Below are 22,103 nucleotides of genomic sequence, written 5' to 3' on the forward strand. Positions count from 1 at the left end.
AGATAGAGGAAGCAAATAGAAGTACGAAATGAAAGAGAAAATAAATTCTTGTAAATACAAAATTGATGAAAGATTTGTTATCTTTTGTAATCTAACTGGTAAACGAAAAGAAACAGTCAACAGTTATCAGATACGTGAGGTCTTGAAAACTACATTTTTATAATTCTAACAAAAAATTGTATACTAGTCATTTAAACTGATCGAAACATGCAAGATAGAAATAAAGGAAACTTTGGAAATAAAAATTACTTAAATTTTCTTTACTTCCCTGTCGTATTCTCGTACAACTTAAAAATGAACAAATATTTATAATTTAATGACATATAACCTGAACATGGATAAACCTTTTGCAGGTATATAACCTGAATATGGATAAATCTGTTGCATACATAAGTTTAAGCATCGAATTTTCAGTAGAGCATTAAGCAGTGTCCATCAAAAGTGTAATCCGCGAAGATTTTCAATATCACGGAGAAGTTCTACTTCAGTTTCTTTAATATAGTCACGAGTCAACTATCGCGGAATTACGCATTAGTAATTCGGCCCAATTAGTCAAGACTTTGCACACAGCTCGTCTCCACGTTGCATCCAATTGAGAACAAGTCTCTCTTATCGTGCGCTGGGTGTGCTTTTTGCAGTTCTCATTCAATAATCGACGGTAGAAGAACCGCGCGCATCTCAGTCCAATTTATTTTGAAAAGAGGGAAACAATACGAACATCGTGTCGCAGTGACCTCCGCAGTGGAAAGTACAAGAAGGTTGTTAGAAGATCTACTTTCGAATTTTAGTTACGCTGTTTTCAATGGAATTAATTATTTTTCCGCGTTAGGGTTGCTCTAAGTATGGACGCCATCTTGAATGTTCACTACAAATCTTCAGTCAACTATTTTAAACACTTTTGTTTGATAGATATATTTGACCATACAAATATTTTCAGAATATCATTTACTTTAATATATTTAATTATTTTATTTATTTTATTTTATTTAATAAATCGATACACAGATTTAGAACTATACTAGAAAAGCATATTATGTTTAACCACAGTAATAAAATACATAATTTTTATTACTAAACAAATATACTTTTTTACTTAAAATATTACTTTCCTAACACAGGAAAGCATCTTTATACTTAAAGTACTAATTTTAAAAAACATTTTTCAAGCAAGAATACGGAGAACTTAGTGACATGAGAATTATTCTCCTCAGAATGAATATTTCCAGAAATAAACCTGTCCAACGTTAAAACTACAACTGACTTAAATATACTTTAATACTTTATCAATATATTATCAACACTTGTCGTCAATCGATAAAAAAACTATTCTTATTACATGACGCAAAACTGTACCTAATTTATGGAACTAGGTAAATTAAACGTGATAAAACTCTAAAAACTCGAAATAACGGAATGTAAATCGTGACAAGAAATCTATTGGACATCCTTGAATTGTAGAAATAGCTGACAGAATGGAACGCGACCAGTCAAAGATCACCAAACGATCGATACTGATTTCCGAACGAATCCAAGCTAACCCAAACAGTGTGTTTTTCTCTCTATTAGCTAATCACTGAAAGAGAAAGTAAAATGTTCGGTTTTAGGGATTCGTGAACGAATTTTCTATAGCGCAAACGCCGATTTTCGCCAGATCGCACGCGGCGTACGTGAAGTTCGGTTTTCCCAGCAAAAGCAGACGGCCAGCCAGAATCCAGTTTATCTTAACAAGACGCGATAAACAATCGTTAATAGTACAGACGAGCAGAGTCATCCGATCGCCATCAAGATTATATTGAGGTAACTGCGCCTTATAAAACGGAGAATGGCGTTCCGATCGAACTGGATTCGGTGATAGTGTTTCGAAGAGAGCGGTTTCTTTGTTTCCGGATCTCAGCGAATCGTCCAGTTTTACCGAAGGCAACTATCATTCAATTGCGCGAGTTAACTATGGACAAAAGACATCTCGCGACCGTATAAAATCGTAGTCAAATTGATTCAGCGCTGAGCGCCGTGTCAGTGTTGCGTGGAAACATCGGTGGCGTTTTGTGGGCGCACGTTGCGCTAGACGCCGTGAAGTCAGGTGAACGAGACTAGTTCGATAAAGTTCTCATACCTTTTTCAATATTTATTTCCTCCGACGTTAGACGAAAATATTGACGCGACGTTTCGTTTACGTTCATAACAGTACTGATAAACGGGGAATCAACTGCGAGTTTAGGTTTACTCTTTAACCGTATCTCGCTAACCGTATTCTCAATAGTGAAAGTGACAAAGTTAGGAGACGTTACGTTAAACGGGACGCGTTTAAGTTAAACGAAAGCGTAATGCTACTATGTAATACTGTCACTTTCCGTAGTAATTTTGTAATTTTCAGTAGTGCTTCAATTTTAATTGTAATTGGAAATCTATTGTTGGGACTATAATGTGTACCGTCAAGGAAGATGTAAGGGTGTTGGTTCTGTTTAGTTTTGGATTAGCAAAGATGTGTATTGAAAAAACTGGGGCAGATTTTGCAGGTTTTAACAAATCACTGAAATTAACAAATACTTAATTCTTAGTATTTATTGTTTTTTCGTGACCATGTTTCTGATTAATAATATATACTATGTTTATAATGTTAAAATATATGAATAACGGCAATATTTGCTGCGATAGTAAAATAGTATAATCACTTCAAGAACTACAGTTAGTGACTCAGAAACACATTACGCAATTGGTGTATCATTTTCATATTTCGCATTTCACATTTCGAGTAAAATACCGGTTCAAGTATTGCTGAACATGTAAAAAATGTCCAGATATAAACTTTATCAATATGATTGAAAACAAATTATATGTGTAATGTAATTAATCCTTCATTCATAATTTTAATATTTAATACATTAATTACTAGCGATTTTATCATTACAATAATATCGTAAAAATTTATCCACTTAAGTACTAAGTATTAACAACAGTTAAATATACTTCTATTTTCAATTTCTACTTATTTTTCTTTTATTTTAATATCGCCTTATTAAAAATACTAATAAATTATCCATAAAATCTTAAACAATGACGTATGACTAAGAGCGTCTAAAAAAATGTTGACACCGTTTTCCTCTCGAATTCTGATCGTGTTTCGATTTATTTCAAATTTCCCGCCTTTAATTTATACCTTTATTTCCTTCGTCAGGAAACGAATTAAGATTTCGCAATTTCATAGAAATATTTTCGCAACTCGTGGAAGCTATTTTGATTGAAAAATCCGTTCAATGATCGTTGGATTTTCAGGTGAAATTTGCGTTTTCGTCTGTGGTTCATGCGCACTGGATGGAGACGAAGGTGACAAAACGAAATTCTGGTGGCGCTGCGCATCGCCGCGTTGCGTATTCATCACCAGGGACGCAAGTACACCGTGGAACTGGTCTGCTCTGGTTCACGTGCAGCGTCTGTTTCATTTTAAGTCTAATCTGCATATGCTTGGCTACGTTGTTGGTTCTCCTCGATCAGAAAGTCGAAGCCGCCAGCTATCAGTACTGTGAGTCTCTCCTTAACGCGTTTTAGTATAGCCGCCATCGGCGACGTTTATTATGATTATTAATGCAATTAATTTGTCATTATAAATATTTTGCCCGCGATGGCACATCTTCGACTCATGCCCACTTAAACGTGCGTCCTCACCAATCGTTAATAAAATAGAGACCCACGTGACCGCAATTAAAGAATGGCGGGAGATTTGAAAATCTCTTTCATGAAACCGTTCCACGCATGATTGAATCCTTTTTAAATTCCTTGTTTAGAATTTTGTTTAATTTAAAATGTATCGTGATCTGTCAGGAAAATGAGGGAGGGAATTTAAGTTATTATTTTACTGATTTAGAAATTGACTAAGAATTATGGATTATCAAAGTTTATAATTTTCGGATTTTTATGAAAGATAGTTTCAAAAAAGAAATGTTATCTTTGCAATTAATATTAAACTTTAGGAGTTCTAATTTTTTGTATTAGAGTAAAGGTTTGCTTTCCTTTGATCTGCTGTTTGATGTGTTCGTAATAATTGGTAGAAGGATTACAAATTTTAGAAAAAAAATGTCTTTGCATATATATTTTAAATACGGTTACTGTTCGAACTTCTTTTGTTGTACAGTATCGTGGTTTCAGGAATAAGATTATTAATATAGAATGGTGGTTGAAGTTTTATTGTTTTTCTGCATTCTAATTCTTTTACTATATTGAAATATTATGTTTTTACTAAATTCTACATAATTTTGATGATTCGCTGGTATTTGTAAAATGTTTGTATTGTTAATAAAACATGAATCCAAATCACTATTTCTATAACGACTCTGAAATTGTCAACAGTCCGGGCTGCGGATTTTTATGCAAATTCACTTTCTCTCAATCTAAATAATTGTGGATGCAGAAATTAAAAATAACCTCTAAAATAACCTTCCTAACCCATTAAATACGTAAAACTGGTTGTAAGATATATCCATAGAAAATATTTACAATAATTCATATAAAACAATAATAAATTTAGTCAAAATAATTTCAAAATAATACAATACGAGGTAAAATTACTAATTTACTGTTATTAATTATTAATTCTGCAATCATATTTTTACACCAAAATACTTAAATTCTGTTTAAGTCCTTTACATCCTTAAATTCATACCGATTGATGTTCCCAGAGCTTACGATAAAATCCAACCGATTAATGTTTTCAGAGCTTGTGATAAATTTAAATCCAATTAATGTTTCTGGAGGTTGCGATGAAACCCAATCCGATTAACGTTTTCACTAATGCAAGAGAAATAGGAAGCTTACTTTGAACTTGACAAGTGTCCTCATTTGATTGTGTGTTTCAGTTGCGTCAGGTGTAAATGCACACAATCCGCAGTCTACGGTTTAGCCAGAGTCCGCTAAAATATGTACGGTCAAACGCATCGTTCGTTTTTCCCGCGATCTTTCCCCAAGACCGTTGCCTTATCAATGCCTCGACACGTTTATCAAAATCCCAAGTGAGCACAAGAGGCCAGCCCACCGTGCGCAATGTCCATCCAGCATCTGTTTCGTTCTCAGCTCACGCCATCATGAATAAGGAACCGATTGACGAGCTGACCTTCCGGCTGCCGCAAGGCATCAAGCCGTTGCACTACGATGTCTACCTGCATCCGGACTTGGAAAAAGGCACCTTCCAAGGTAAAGTGACGATTCTGATCGAAGTCTTCGACAGCAGGAGTTACATAGCCGTTCACCAGAAGGATCTAAACATCACCTCCACGAATCTGAAGACCCACAACTGGGAGAAGAACTACGAGATCGAGGTCCTGAGCACTATAGAAATGCCAAAGAATGAGATGTTCGTGGTATCCACGAAAGACGAGCTTGAATTGGGACTGTATAACTTGACTTTCGAGTTTAATGGCGCACTGCAACCGGATAAGATCGTTGGATTTTATTCGAGTAAATACAAGGACGCGCAGAACCGTACTAGGTGGGTTTTGTACATAGTTACATGTATGAATGTATTTTTCGTTTTGTTCTTCGATTTTTAATAGATTTTGAGATTATCGGGATTTTGTTGCTGACATCTTGTTAATAATTGTCCGCAGGTATATCGCTACCTCTAAGTTCGAGCCAACTTACGCTAGAAGAGCATTCCCGTGTTTCGATGAACCAGCATTCAAAGCTGAGTTCACGGTGAAGCTTGTTCATCCTACTGGCGACTGCTACAGTGCCTTATCTAATATGAATGTTAAGGTAAATATAATTACTCTTGATTTCTTTTTAATATCTTTTATTTTGTCATTCTTTTTTTATTATATATCTTTTATACGTATATGTATACCATTAAACTTGATAATAATTTTGAGATAAAAATGTAAAAAAAATCATTCCTCTAGGTAGGGTAATTCTGGTTGAAATGGCCTCATCACGTTTAGATTATTAGATATTTTCAGTTGATCTTAGTGTTGTAGTGAATCTTGTACAGAGGCTTATTTAACTATTCTCCTTATTTGCGTTTTCTTTTATAAGTATATATGTATATGTTTTTTTGATAGGTATTAATGATATATATGATGTGGTAGTTCTTTTAAGAAAAGTGGGCCAACTCTCTCCAATTTACTCTATTGTATCATACACAATTGACCCCTCAGATCATACAATCAGCAGTAACTGAAAATAGCACATAGAATATATTTCATAACTCAAAATCGTTCAATTGAAATCAGTTAATTGAAGAACCTTATATAATGTTTTAATGTCTATTAATTGTTTAATACGATTTAGAGTACTGAAATAAACGAACCGTCTCCCGGATTGACGACAGTGACTTTCGCGAAGAGCGTGCCAATGTCTACGTACCTATCGTGCTTCATAGTCAGCGACTTCGTCGCCGTTTCTAGCATGGTAAAGAACCATGATGGCCGCGAATTTCCGGTCAGCGTGTACACCACGGCTGCTCAAAAGGAAAAGGGTACTTTTCCCCTTGAAATAGCTGTGAAGGTGATCCAGTACTACATCAGTCTCTTCCATATTGGTTATCCGTTGCCAAAGCTTGGTAAGCTAAGGTTAAGTTCCAAATATGTTTTATTTGTAATATTTTAAAATTGATTTAACGATAGTTTCTCTTTTGTCTAATTTTTTTTTGTTTAATTTCGTTTCGTAGATATGGCAGCTATTCCTGATTTTGTATCCGGTGCAATGGAGAACTGGGGGCTAATTACTTACAGGGAAGCAAGACTATTGTACGATAGTAAGACCAGTTCCACTGCAAACACGTATGATATTGTCAGCGTGATCAGTCATGAACTCGCACATATGTGGTTCGGAAATTTAGGTTCGTTGAACTGCAATAGATAATAAATAATTAATTATTTTTAAAATTATTTTTAGTTCTAATTTATATTTTTACTCATATATTCCATCGACACTTAAGTCAGAGTACATAGACAATAATAAAATTTTATTTTAGTCATTCTTTATTTTACATTTTATAGTTACTATGTCCTGGTGGCACGACCTGTGGCTCAACGAAGGTTTTGCGTCCTTCATGCAGTATAAAAGCGCTAATGCAGTTCTTCCAGACTGGGGATGGGTGAGTTCTATGACAAATAATTTTTTAATATTCGCTTAACAACTTCTTTAAATCACTTTTTGTGTCACGAAGTTGATTATTATATTGAATTTCGATTAATTATAAAAGTAGTATTCAGTACATTGTTTTTTAAGAATTAATTGAAGTCAATTTTACAATTTGAACAAGACCAACACTCATTAAATTAGATTCTGTTAAATTTTTAAGCAGGAATGAATTTATTTCATATCATACGATTTCAGATGGAATTGTTCCTAATCGAACAAATGCACACTGTTTTCGTGACTGATTCGAAATTGAGTTCCCACCCGATAGTTCAGACTGTCAATAACCCTGATGAAATCACTGCCATTTTCGACGATATATCGTACAAAAAGGTATGTTATTTTGAAATCGTTCAATTAGTTACAATTTTACGATATAATTGATGTGATTGAGATATATCGCACTACTTTAACTTTTTTCTATTTAAACATCCTTATTTAATAAAAATTCTTTCTGTATGCACTAATATAAAAGAATATGAAATGACATTTTATTAAAATGTTTTCATTTTTTATATTTAGGGATCGTCACTAATTCGAATGATGGAGCACTTCATTAAAGCCGACGCCTTCTACTTCGGAATCTACAGGTACCTAGACAAATTTACATATGGCAACGCAGAAACAGCAGATCTGTTCAAAATTCTCGAAAATGTCTCTCCGGTTCGTTTGAACGTTACCGAAATCATGGATACATGGACCAGGCAAATGGGTTTCCCAGTGGTTAACGTAAAGAAATCCGAAAACAAGTACATCCTAACTCAGAAACGGTTCTTGGCTGATCCTGACGCTGAATTTGACCCGTCAGATTCCGAATACGGTTACAAATGGACTATCCCCATTACCTACATCACAAATAAAACGTCCGAGCCAACTCTCGTGTGGTTCGACAAAAACGCAACTGAGTTAGTAATCGAATTAAACGACACAATCGACTGGATCAAATTCAACGCGGAGGAAGTTGGTTATTACCGCGTTAATTATGAACCGTCCGAATGGGAAACTATTAACCATCTTCTCAAATATTACCACAAAAGATTATCAGTATCGGATAGAGCCCATCTTCTTGAGGATGCATTCAGTTTAGCAGCTGCTCAAGAACTTGATTACGGTGTTCCTATGAACATGACAGCGTATCTTTCTCAAGAACACCATGCGGTTCCTTGGAAAGTAGCTGAATCAAAACTGACAGCTATTGACACTCTGCTATCGTCGACTAACTTATCATCGAAATTCAAAAGATACGTAAGAGACTTAGTAGACAGCGTCTATCATGAAGTAGCTTGGCAAGTGGAACCAACCGAGGATCGTATCACTCTGAGACTTAGAACGTCCGTTCTTGGGCTAGCTTGTTCCGTGGGACACGAAGAGTGTCTCGAAGACGCTGGCCAGATATTCACGAAGTGGATACAAGATCCAAAAGACATTCGCCCTCATCCCGACATCCGTGCGCTAGTTTACTATTACGGAATGCATAATATTGGCGATGAAGCGTCTTGGAAAATTATGTTTGATCGATTCGTCGCTGAAACGGACTCGACTGAGAAACTAAAGCTGATGAGAGGATTGGCAGGAATAAGGTCTACTTGGATCTTGAATAAATTCATCACGACAGCTACCGATGAGAATTATGTTCGATCTCAGGACTTCTTTGGTTGTCTGTCTGCTATTTCAGGGAATCCAGTTGGAACTCCTTTGGTGTGGGATTGGGTACGATCTAATTGGGAGTTTCTCGTGAATAGATACACTTTGAATGATAGAAACCTTGGCGCTTTAATCCCTGGAATTACTAAGACCTTCGCTACAGAGACGAAATTAAATGAGATGAAGGAATTCTTTGCAAAGTATCCAGAAGCGGGCGCTGGAGCAAGGAACCGTGCTAAGGCGCTTGAGACAATTTCGAACAACATGAAGTGGCTCGCTAAAAACACTGATAGATTGGAGGATTGGTTGAATAATCACGTGAAAAGTAATTGAGCGTGACGTACGCGTGAAACGTTGATGATTTACGCCAAAGAACAATTCCTTTGGAAGGATTTGAAGAACGGGCGAACGGATCGTGTATATAAATAAAATAATACTCGATGATTCTGAATTATTGTCGGGAATGTTTGTTGTAATTGTTTTAATGTGTGGTTGTCAAGGGTTGTCACTTTGGATAGCTACAGTGATTAAAAATTTCAGTCATTAAACATTTTTTGAATTTATGTTCTTTAGAATTATTCTTTGTAACAATATCTTATATTCCGAGACAATAATTTAGAATCACTTGATATTGTAAGAGTTTTGAATGGAAGACCAGTGTCGAAGAAACGGGGACAACGAATCCGTGGGACTGAAGTTGTTTATTTGCAATACTGTTAAAAAATCAAAAGGCCATACTTATAAATATTCATAACTGTTGATATTCTCTACATCGAAATTTCTTTATAATAAGATGTCTGTCGTAACATCTACAGTTTTACATTTTACTGGGAGAAAAAGAATTCAGAAGAATTTGTTCTTCAAGCGTTTACCGTTTTATTCAAATGTCGAACACGAAAACCGATCAGGGTCCACCGAATGCATTTAGCTTGTGAATACATTACCTCGTCTGTTTTGTATGAAACGTAAGATTATATGTCTTCAGCTTATGTTAAATACATTTTTTTATGAAACATTTGTTTGTGTTTATATTTCTGTGTCCATTGTTATTACTTATCCCATCGTTTCTTAAGTCCCGTCGATCAAAATATGAATACCATAATGAATTAAATCATTTATTAATTTAATTAGTTTTAATTATTTATGATTAAATGATTACAAGTATCAACGCGGAAAAGTGAAAACGAATTGAATTTAAGCGGGTCAAGGATACTGGGGAACGGCGGTGAATGACAGCAAACGATGCCGAACAGTGGTAAGTTGTGGAATAAAGGCAAAAAACGACGGACAAAGGCGAACAACGACGAACAAGGGCGAATAGTAGAAGACATTAGCAAGCTTCGCTGAACAGTGGCGGAATGCGATGAAACGCGCAGAACTGCAACGACGACAGTGAAGAGTGGGGCAGCAGGGAGCATTGACGAGCAGTGCAGCAAACGTAATGTTCAGTTTACGGCGATTCGCCGAACCTAAAAGATCGCTTTGTAACTTGGAAATTATTAGACCTCCTACTGTCTCCTGAACCTTCCTGGAGCTTCATTCATAGCAATGAGGAAGACCTGTATATTGAAGTTTTCTCTTCTCCCCTTTTGTACTACAACATTCCTGACTGATTATGAATGATCAAGGATACTTAAGCAGTTTTCTGAACTTACTCTTCTATACCCTAACCTGATCACTACTGATTAGTAATCAATGGTCAGCAGTGATCAAGAACACTTCTATGCACTTTCTAGGTGATGACTTCATTGTGATCGATAAAATCTCAATCGTATTTCTTTTTGAAATATTTAAATAATTATTCTCTAACTTAATTCTGTGAAATAATGCGTTTGACAATTGTTTGTTCTCCTTGACCTTATCATATGAGTGATGCCAAATTCTAAGACGTTGTGCTTAATCTTTTCCTCTTTGCTTTAAAAATAAAATTTATTGTTTAATTTTTATTATTATTATATTATTTTGTAATAACAATAATTACGTTCACTTATTTTATGATTTTGAAGCAACCATTTGACAACTGTATCCCGATAGTTTTTCAATTAATTTGCCATTTCTAACTGTGCCTCCAAATGACCCAGTCTTCGAATTAAAGGGCAAAGTGCACGTTGTGTGGAATGGTCAGCGCTGACACGATCACCTTTACTGCGTTTTGGGATCCCACTCGTCGTAATCCGTCTAGAGTCCATTCTACGCTTGTCATAGCCTAGGGCAAAATATTGGGAGTATTGGAAACCTAGGCAAAGATCCACTCGGCCTTTCCCATTGAGAAGGACATCTGGAGATCTGATCTGCTGACCCTGAGTGCTTGTATCTACGATATTCATTGCATATCTTCCTCTTTTTAGAATCAGACACTTCTTTCTCTGATTTATCTTACTTTGGAATTAAGGATTTCTTCCTTGATACTTTCCTTTTTCCCTCTTTTTTTCCAATGATTTTTTGGCATAGACTACATGAGAAGATCAATGAAACTCTGATTCTATTTAATTTTTTCATTCCGTGTTATGTCTAATTTTAAATTATCAGTAAATGTACCAACACTTTATATAAAGTTAAATGATTGAAAGAAAATGTAGAATTTTAAATCAAATTTTAATACCGGTTAGTTGACCGGTTGCAATACGTTTACTATTAAGTTCAGGAAGGAAGACATCGATAATCCACTGATGAATATTTTTTTTTAATTATTTTAATATAGGCACAACTGAGAAGACATTAACTGAAAGATTAGTGTTAAGTGTGATAGTAATAAGTTCGCTAGCAATAAGATCACTAGGTTAAGAAGAGAAAGTTGATAGAACTGTGTTTCTATGTTTAATCTTCTTAAGCCTTCGCTTGTAACAATCTCTTCATGGTGAGTCCTGGGTAATCAGTATTATTGTTGATAGAGTATTGTTAAACGAAGATAATACCAAGTTAATGGCTGCGAAGTTAGAATTTATTGCGCTTGTTACAGATATAATGAAATGAGAACCATGGTGGTTCAATGAAGAACACGTATTTTCCAGAATTTAATTGATCAATCAACTAATAATGACTAGTTGCTCTTACTTATAATTACTTAAAATTGTAATATCCTTTACTTCCAAGTAGTCAAACTTTTCATTCCAGTGACGAATGATGATAGTTACTTTCATTCGGTTTGTCCAATGAAATCGATTCATTTAATTACATTGACATAATTTCCCTTATTCTGTCACCTTCTGTTCGTATTCAGCCAATTCAGGTCCCATAATTGCGGAGGATTAATTTTGGCTTCCATTCGTTCAATGATTCAATTTACGTTTATTTTGTCAATAATAGATCAATTGACCGAATATCAGACCTCTGGGGTGACAGAGTTATCGATGATACAATAAAGTAAATAAAAGGTGTACTGCATTAATCGGTCTATCATACGTATTTATTTAGCTTTACATTTTAATTATATTTTTTACTTTAATTTACTTATATTCTATTAACTATAAAAATGAACAGAGTTAGGAAAAGTAAAATTATCTTGATAGTTCATTTAATGTTTTTCCAACTTCTTAAATTGATATACAGAGTGTAATTTTTAGCAAGAAATAAAAAAAGTTTAATCAAACCATTTTTCAAATGTAATATAATGCAAATATTCAAAGAAGTTGTGCAATACTGTATTTGTAATAAATATTAGTGGATTCTATTAAATGAATATGATAAATAAACATAGTTAAACAATTTTATTAATAATTAAAGTTTCATTTAATTTTACATTTTCTGTACAAAGATTACATAGAAAATTTGACACACGTCAAACACCAACTTTGTATTCATGACCCTGTGAAGTTTACCTATGTAAACTAAAGACGCTTCCAAAAGTTCGTTGGCGTTCAGACGAAGCAAAAATAATTCAGAAAGTTTCGTTTTAATCGGGATTTCGCACTTTCTAAACTTGCATTAACTATTTTTTAAAAATGTTGGTAATTAATTTTTCAATATTTTGCGCTTTGCAAATATTTAATAATTGTCGATAACAATTATATTAAATATTTTCACCGCTGAAATTGTTAAATATTTAAAGACCCTGGTATCAAACAAAGCTTCTTCACAAAGTACATAATGTTTAAATTAATCAAAAATATAGTAGGTTTATTAGATTATAATTTAAAGAAGATGAGTGAAATATATTTATAACTAATTTCAATAATGCCTCATAATTTCTTGTCAACAGTAACACAAACCTAATTTGTATACAGACACTCGTGCAGTAAATTTATCATATTCATCTTCATTTATTTTAGAACATTTGCATAACTACTTACTTACGGCTGCGAGTGTTCGTAAGTGTGATCTGATTCTTAGCAATAACGTTTCCATTTGATCTATATGGAAAATTTCGTGGAAATCGTCACGTCATAATTCATCCAGTCTTCTTGCAAGCTGCAATTCTCAATTTACCGTGCTTCAAGAGAGTACAGCAATTTATGGGTGACAATTAGGAAGCAATGGAAGTAATTTAGAAGTGGATCGATACCCGTTTGGTGATTTCAACGACGGACTCGTGCTTTATTGCCTTATCGTGAAATCCAGGAGTCGTGTAAAGTTCAACGTAGAATTCCACGATGAACTTTACATCAATAGTGTCGACGCATCAGCATTAACTTTAACAGTTCAAAAAATGGAATGTTACTTATATAGTAAATAATATTTATGTGTAAAAATTCTCTTACACACTAAGTTTATACACAATGAAATAATATTCATCTAAAACTTATTTAGTGCTCTTCAGCTAAATGCTGCGTCTTTGCTTTTTTTATTGTTTTATTAATTTTTAACATTCTTCGAACTATATAGCTTTATTAATTTTCTCTTTTAATTTAATGTTTTTTACGTTTTCAATATTCCTGTTTGGCACAACAAATCGAGTTGCAATCGAGTTGTTCACAGACAAAGAGGATAAACTTAGTTGAAATTCATTACACGAGTGACAATATGTGATACAGACTGCAAACATTTGTGCATTTGTATGTTATAAAAATTGAATAAAAGAAAGTAAAATAAAAATTTTCACAGTATTCTGGAAAATAAGATTCTAGTCTACCATAGTTTTATGATTGTCCATTATAAAAATTCGCTTTTGCACAGAAATGCGTAATCTAACGATAGAGTTCAAGGAAACTGATCCTGTTAATACTTTCTATTAAATTAATATTGAACATTTACTCTAAAATAAATAACTTTTCAAAGAGAAACCACTTTCCTTTGTTTTCACGAATCCTCTCACGTTTATGTCATGTCAAACTTTATAAATTTATTTGTTAAAGAAACGAACCTCCATGTTTCCTCTTTAGTAAAGAACTTGTACTCTTTCGTGTCGCTAGTACGACAAAACAGCTGTCGAGCACTTTCGAACAATATGTGACTCTCAAATAGCGAAGATTACATAAAGCAAGCCAAAAAAAACACCAAAACTCCTTTTCTCGGCGTCACTTACGAGAAAAAGGAATGAAAACAGTGAACTTTATGAAAGAAGAGTCGTGAGAATTGTCGTATTGAGTTTTTAAAAAATTTTCTGAGAACACCGTCTGACCACTCTCTCGATTCGGTGCTGAGATTGTCCAGCAACGTTTTGATCCATCCCAAGTGGTGCTCCTTTGCGGATATTCCTGTAGCGGGAGGAGTGCAATGTCTCTTTTACGATCAAGGGTTCGCCGCGTGTGTTTCTGAAAAGCTGAAGTTTAGTGAAAGAAGAAAAATACACTGAAACGTTGGTTATCGAAAACGATGATCGACGGAACACTTGTCTAATTGGCAAGGAGTATCGGAATTTTGATTAACAGAAAGTTTGTATCTCGGAAATTCGGTTATCGGAATATTGATTAATGAACAATACGATCATTGGTAAATCGATTAGTCGGGAATTAGATTATTGGAATATGGATCAAAAGAAAATTCGAACATTCGTATGTTTTCAAAGACAACGTGCAATTAAAACGTACAGTCTCATCACGGTAAACCAGAGAGACAAAGAAATAATTTAAACCGTAACTCGGTTTATTTAACACATACACAGTCTGTCCAGACCCTGGAGCGATAGAGCCTTTACATTTTTTTTCTTTAACACCATCTCGTAATGAATAAATGCATTGTGAAGTTTTACATGTCAACAAAGTCCACGTACAACTTCAATGTACTAGCACCTCTACGTCATTTGTTATTGAGGTACAGGATCAATGTACACGTACATTTAACAATGTTTCGTAGCACACGTTGGGAAAACTATACAGAGCAAAGGGTCAACATTAAATTTCGCTTTAAGTTATGCAAGGAATTATCCACACGGAATTCGTACCTGAACGTCAGACGGTAAACGCAAAATATTATGCCGATGTTCTAAATCGCTTGTGGAATAGGATTCGACGAGTTCGACCTCAATACCGAAAGCAAGGGACTTGGTCCCTTCTACACGATAATACATCAGCACACAAATGCGAGATTTTACGCGGTTTTTTGGCCAAAAAAAGGCCAATCACAGTGCTCGAACACCCCCCATATTCGCCTGATTTACCTCCGTGCGACTTTTGGGGATTCTCAAAACTAAAGCTTGCACTGAAAGGAAACCGTTGCGACGCTATTCAGGACATACAAAGAGATTCAACTGCGATTTTGAAGGAAAATTCTGAAAAAGGAATATAATGACTGTGTTCACAAATTTTTAAACCGCTTCCAGCGTTGTTTTGATTTAGAAGGAGTATACTTTGAACTAAAAAGTATAAAAGGACTCAATAGTTATACTCTCACTTTTTTTCGGTACTAGTCGCACCAGACCTTCAACAGACTGTATATATACAATTGATAAATAAAATTTCAACGATAGATTACATACTTAACTAAAGAAATTTTGATAATTCGTTTAACTTCATACCTTTACTTTCTTATATTACTGAAAATTGGTTTATATAAAAAAATTTTCGGAAATAGGCTACATACTCAACTAGCTAAAGAAATTTTAATAGTTTCTTTAACCCTTTGTAATCGAATGTTGTGGCAATGACAATTTCAAGGTTTTATATCTAAAATCGAAAATTGCGAATAAATAATTTAATCGTTCAAAAAATAAGAGATTGATAGGTGTTTTCTTTTTTCTGATATTTAAGATTTCGATACATAATTAAATTTTGTATGAAATGAGTTTTTAAAGGTTCAAAAAATTCTCGTCCGCAAAGGATTAATTTTACACCTTTGCTTTATAGTAATTCTTAAAATGTTTTCGTCGATTTTATTCTGAAAACGGAATCAACAATTGGAAGGAATACCTTTCTCTGACTGTACCTCGTAACGGTAATAGATATATCGTAAGGAACCGATAATATATTGAAGGGGTAGATAAGTACTCGCGTCCCAAGCCTATTTTTGGTCCTTCGCTGCCCATTCAGAGGTGAATGGGAGTTTGATTAAAGTGTCGTACTGATATTTATCCTCTTCGGTCGATGGTAAATACGCACCCACCGGAAAGCCCACATTGAAAGTATATTAAGGGACCTTCATTCAGTGAAGGCTGATTGTTGGTTGCAAATATCTATGATTTTGCAAATGTAATACATTATTCATAATACAATCAGTTAAATACTCAATATTAACACATTACTGACCGGCAATTTCACGCAGAAGCTACCACATGTCACCAGTTATTATTCTGCAATTAAACATGACAGTGAAACAATCTAAATAAACTTCAGTATACTTATTTATACACAATTAACTAAAATGAAACTTTGGACATATCTTTTATATAACTTCGAATACTTTGCTTTCGCAATATTTTATATAGCCCTGCGTTTTAAAAATGAAAATAGCTAACGTAATGTAATGTTAAATTATTAGTTTTTAAAAATGTCGTCTACATATCATCAGGATATGTTGAATATTTCTAGCGAAAAACTTTCGAGGGCAAAATATGTAGTTCGTGATGCTTCTCTGTAATTTTGCCAATGCTTCAATCTTCTGCGTCTGCGTCTAATAATTTCATCGGTGTCACCGAATGCGTGACGTACGAGGGTTTAGACTAGCAAAGGATTCTATCCGTCCCTATGACGTCACGAAACATCTAGTTCGCGTTCGTTATCTCAGTCTTGCATCATCTGCAATCTTTTCTATCCGTTTGAGATCTACGCGAACCTTCGACGCATAAAATGCCAGTGGTCAAAGTGGCTCGACTGATTTAATTGCGACAAATATTTTCGAAATCATTTTATTTTCGACAACTCTGAATCATTCATCCGTTTATTCATTCGGCCTTTGAAATGTAAACACGTTTAAAAGAAATAGCATTGTTATGTTCAATCGTGCACTCATCTTTTATACAAAAGCTTATAAAATTATCAGGAAATGAGTCATGAGTAAATTATGCATTTTTTGTCTTACATTTATCATATAAATAGAACTGGAATTTAAATATCGAACACTTATAACATTATGAGTTATTCATTATATGCAGAGTGAAGTTTCAAAGAACTGTCATTGGATTAGAGACTTTTTACATTTATTCATTTACAGATAGAATAAGAGGAATCTAAAATTAAAATGGCATGAATATTTTTCTTTCAGTTTAATAAAACCAACTTAATTTCAATTTATTAAAATATAATAATGTGATTATGTATAAATATTGTGGGTGCAAATATTGATTTTTATGGACACATTTAGAGAAGTGAAAATTAAATAGATTATTCAACAAAAGCTCTCTTAAATTCTATTTAACTATTTTGTTAAACTAAATTTCAAATAATTCGGCATGTCATAAATAGAACAGATTGTGAGCCTAATGAATTCATTACTTAATATATAAAGATCATTACTTTCTATAAAAAATTAATATTTGAATATACTAAATCGAGTGTAATAAATTAATATTCGACTATAAATAAATTTTACTTTCTATGAACATCTTGTTAATATAAAGTTCTATCGTATTGATAATACAAAGTTTTATAGCTCGGTAATATAAAGTAGTACTGCAAAGATAAATTAAAGATGTCTAATGAAATTACCTTATACCTTCGTTTCTCAAAAAGCCAGGTACAGTTAATTTTTTTTTCTTTGTTAGCTGAAATAGAATATTAAATGTAACGCTTTCTTTGGAAGTTAAAATTGAAATACCAGTCATATATTAATAACAAAATGTTCTTCGGATGGAAGATAAGTTTAAGATTATGTTACATCGTAAATTTGAGCCAAGTCGAGTGTAGGTCTAGAAATTCAACTCTGCAGAGGCTTTGGTTGATAAGCCACCCTCGCAAAGGGGGTGGATCTCCTTAAACAGCTAATGTAAAGTTCAAATTTCATTCACGACACACTAAAATTTAAAATTCTATCTCTGACAGAGTTCTAATTTATAAAAAAGTTACTCCCAAATTAGAGATGCTACAACTAATTTTCATGAAAAATTAGAATTTAAATTGTATGGGCGTTTAGACCTCAAATTCCACGGTTTAAGGGATCTTTGCTGATGGAGTGTTTTTGACAGGGAGCAAACCACCTTTGATGAGTCGGCGAAATATAGAGACAGCTATCACCTGTTGAAATCTCACCCTCAAGAAAGGGTTGTTCGTCAAACAACTCACGAAAATCTAAAAGGTTTGATTTATCGGTAGATCCTTAAAATACCACACAAAACTTCATATTTCATGGGTTTGTTGTATTTCAAAAGATGACAACAATTGATGAGTTATTTTAATTGATTTATTATTCACATTATTGCATTAAAATTTTTTCATGTAATTTTCTGTGAATAGATTGTTAATTACAAGTATTGGCATCGGTTTTGTTGAAACCTATATGAACAACAGAATATAAGAGGTGGGTAAAATTTAGAAAAAATAGGAGTGTAATTTATTTATTTCTGAGTTGTGAAAGACTCCATTTAGGTAGATGTCATCTCCTGAAGATTGATTTTACACAAATTTCTACACACTCAAAAGCATATATTAGTATCCTGCAGCATATATTTTTGAAATTCTTACGTCACGTGAATCCTCATTTAATCCTCATCTCGTGGATGTACATAAAATAATTACATTTCTACTTTTTTTATAAGTTTATATGAAATTTTACCTAAACTAATAAAAAAAGGACAATTTGTAACTGTTATTTACTCACACAGTGTTTACATAAAGTTGTAAATTTCTATGGTTCAATGGTTTGGTAACCACATAACAATTATTATTCCAATTGTTTATATAAGAAACTCATATATCTTCTTTCGAATCAGAAACGGAACTTTGAACGATTTAAGGTTCACTTAAACTTCCAGAGAAATATCGATATATTGGAAAGATTTGCATACAAACATGGGACCATGTGGTTACGCCAGTAAATGTTGACACAGTTCTAGAAGTTTTGACCGCCACGAGTCGAACTTTTATCTATTAGAATCATCCACGTACGAATTCCGGCGAATCAACTGATCGTGTAATTGAGTTAAGTTAATAATTCAAATGTTTCTGGAAAATTTCCACGTAACAGTCTTCTGTTTCTTTTTCTTTCTCTTCAACGTAAACACTCAATCAGTACTAAAATTTACGATTTATCACAGTATCAAACTACAGATTTTTATTAATAGCTTATCCCAATCATTATCCGTAATCAAATCGTAATCTTTCCGAAATTAAATTTACGAAAAGGTTGTGCACGCAACGACGGTTATCAATAGATAAGATACACGATATATCGATGCGAGGAATCGGTGGGATTTTTGAATTTTTAATTGTAACGATAACACGAGTTAAAAACCTGAATACTCGATGCGATAAGCGTAACTCAATTGAATTAACCAAAATATTTACGAAAACGTTCAAAATTTGTATTTCATTATTTCTGGTGTACTATTCACTATGTTTAAATTCTTATTTATCAAGTTTGTCACTTTTTTGAGAATTATATATTTATGCAACAATATTATTATTACAATATTATCTGCATATAAGTAAACATTTATTTCATTTTTTAAGGAAATTCTAATTGCAAGTAATTGTATGTATCAAGACAATCACCTATTGCTATTAATTTTAATTTTATATTTTATGTAGATAAATATATTGTATATAATATTAGTTATTAAGTATAGCGAAGAAAATTTCGTATTAATTAAGATTCTCGGGATCACACGTCTGTGTCTATCAAAATGAATTGCTTCAACTAATTTTCTCGTCAAGACATCTCTCGTTTGATCTTTCATTGAACTTCTCTGTTTAATTAAAGACTCCAACGTGTCGCTATACAAAAATTCTCATTGTATATGTAGAACCATGAGCACTGTGATCTTTTCGATTCGATAGGACGTCTTTCGGATTTAACAGAAGTTTGAAAAATCCATTTTACCATGGAACTCAAACCCTTTTCCTCGCCTCGTGTCGACCTTTCGAAACTTTCCGACGGATACACCTTGTGCAATCGCTTTTTCTTGTATTTTCCATCGCATAGAAACTACTTTCTCGCTTAAAACCTATCGAAACGTGAAATAAAATTTCTTTTTTCTTTTAGTTAACGCTTGTTGGCTATAACAATGAGTATCTAACCCTTTGCACTCGAAGCTCTTTCTCACTGATATTACCAACAATTTTAAGCAGTTTTAATAGAAAGAGCATATTAATACATAAATAAATAATACGCGCGTGAAAAGATAAGTCATAGATGTATTTTACTGTTTTTTATCGATTATAGATGTAAATGTTATAATATATTTTATGACAAAATTTCACAGTTTCTACTCTGCTCTGGAACTCCCGAATGCAAAGGGTTAATAGGCTACGAACTTTATTTCACCTTTTTATTAAACTCTTCATGACCCTACTTAATTTTAAAGTAGCTTATGCTTATATTCGTATTTTTGAAGCAGCGCTGTCTGTTTTTGTCACAAGTTACCATAACGTCTTTTTATCTTGTCTGTAAATTTCGGTATTTTTGCATCGACTACTCGGTCGTTAGCGACATGCTCATCTAGTCATTAGATTTCTTTCCATAGGTCTACTGTTTCGAAAACTTCTATCAGCTTGTTTCTGTTGTTCTGTGATTTGAAGATTTACTGCATTTGGTTTGATACTTTGGCCCTGCTACCATGAGTTTCCATTTCCGTACATTCTGTCTTTTTATTCTATTACTATAATACTTATATAACAAGAAAATTTGATAAAAAGATAAAGAATAATGACTATTTCGCCAGAAGTTTATCCATTATTTTAAGAAACAGAAAAACATTCACACCAATTATAATGATTTGAATAACAATTTAGATTATTTTTTAGAAAATGGAAAATATTTAATAATATAATATTTATAAACGTATGTTATTTCTAATTAATCCCCTCTAATTAATACTAGTTTCGCGTTACATTATTTCCTTGTTTATAGGATCAAATCTGATTACACAGGATTAAATTCGCGGAATCTAATAAAAAGTTTTATTGAACAGTCTTAACACTAAAACTACCGAGCAGTTAAATTGACTTTTTGAAATTTCTCTATAGAAACTTCCAGAGTGCATCTATTGAGACTTTAATTGACTTAGAATTCAGTTTGTGTATTGCTAAATCAATTTCTCTAATAATTTCTCAGAGAAACACCTCTTATCCTTTTAATAATAGCAAAAAGAAGAAATCAGAAATGGGCCAGTTTGACCCGTCTGATAATTTTAGTGTTAAGGAACGTCAAACGGTTTACCTTCAACGGTTCGAGAAGCGTTATGTAAGAAGAAATTCCGAAACACCTATAACAACGCCCGCAATAGAAACGCTAGAAAAATAATAAATCGAATCTACTTTTATTTCAAGGAATTCCGAAACTCTCGTGATACAGTCGGCACAAAAAGTATTCCTGTACCAGACGAATGCGTCTTGTTCCTCCAACGGTTTGAGATTTCGAAAGGGTTTCACGCAGGCCGAAGGCAAAGAATATGCAAATTTCCAATTTTCCAAGGTGAACAAGCAATAAATTACAGAGAGAATTCAAATTAAATTAAAGTCTTGCCGTTTAATTACACGTTTGCCACCGTGTTTAGTCGAGAACAGAAAGATTTATCTCCCGCTTGATCCTCTCGTAGAACCATGCGGTTCTCCTCCGCGCCTTGTAAGTTTCCATTTCAATCGAGATCACCAAGAGGATTACAAGGATGCATTATAACTGGCAGGCTGCCCGTGTCTAAAATCGGAAAACTGATCCGTGCATCAACTACCGTTGCACCGGCCACTGTTCCTTGCCGCGGGAATTGTTGCTGGAGAAAATTAGGGGAATGTACAGTCCATCTCTTACGTTAGTTTCATCGACTTTGGATTTAATACTAAATCTACTGAACAGGTCAAATTGACCTA

The 22,103-nt window shown here is 33.6% G+C and overlaps 1 protein-coding gene across 4 annotated transcripts; it reads left to right on the top strand.

Annotated features, from left to right (window-relative positions):
- Positions 1–612: 612 nt before the first annotated feature.
- Positions 613–9,787, top strand: LOC116431274 (glutamyl aminopeptidase). Of its 4 annotated transcripts, none has more exons than XM_031986438.2 (9): positions 613–758; positions 3,274–3,520; positions 5,065–5,479; positions 5,598–5,745; positions 6,277–6,547; positions 6,656–6,826; positions 6,987–7,084; positions 7,327–7,461; positions 7,651–9,787. In XM_031986438.2, the coding sequence occupies exons 2-9, from the start codon at positions 3,313–3,315 to the stop codon at positions 9,103–9,105; spliced, it is 2,901 nt and encodes a 966-aa protein (XP_031842298.2). In that variant the 5' UTR covers positions 613–758; positions 3,274–3,312; the 3' UTR covers positions 9,106–9,787. The 4 variants fall into 4 exon arrangements, with proteins under 4 accessions (XP_031842298.2, XP_031842299.2, XP_031842297.2 ...); XM_031986439.2 differs by lacking the exon at positions 613–758 and adding an exon at positions 1,652–1,797; XM_031986437.2 differs by lacking the exon at positions 613–758 and adding an exon at positions 1,789–1,917.
- Positions 9,788–22,103: the final 12,316 nt, after the last annotated feature.

The sequence above is a fragment of the Nomia melanderi genome, chromosome 9 (assembly GCF_051020985.1).
Source record: "Nomia melanderi isolate GNS246 chromosome 9, iyNomMela1, whole genome shotgun sequence".
Taxonomy (NCBI): domain Eukaryota; kingdom Metazoa; phylum Arthropoda; class Insecta; order Hymenoptera; family Halictidae; genus Nomia; species Nomia melanderi.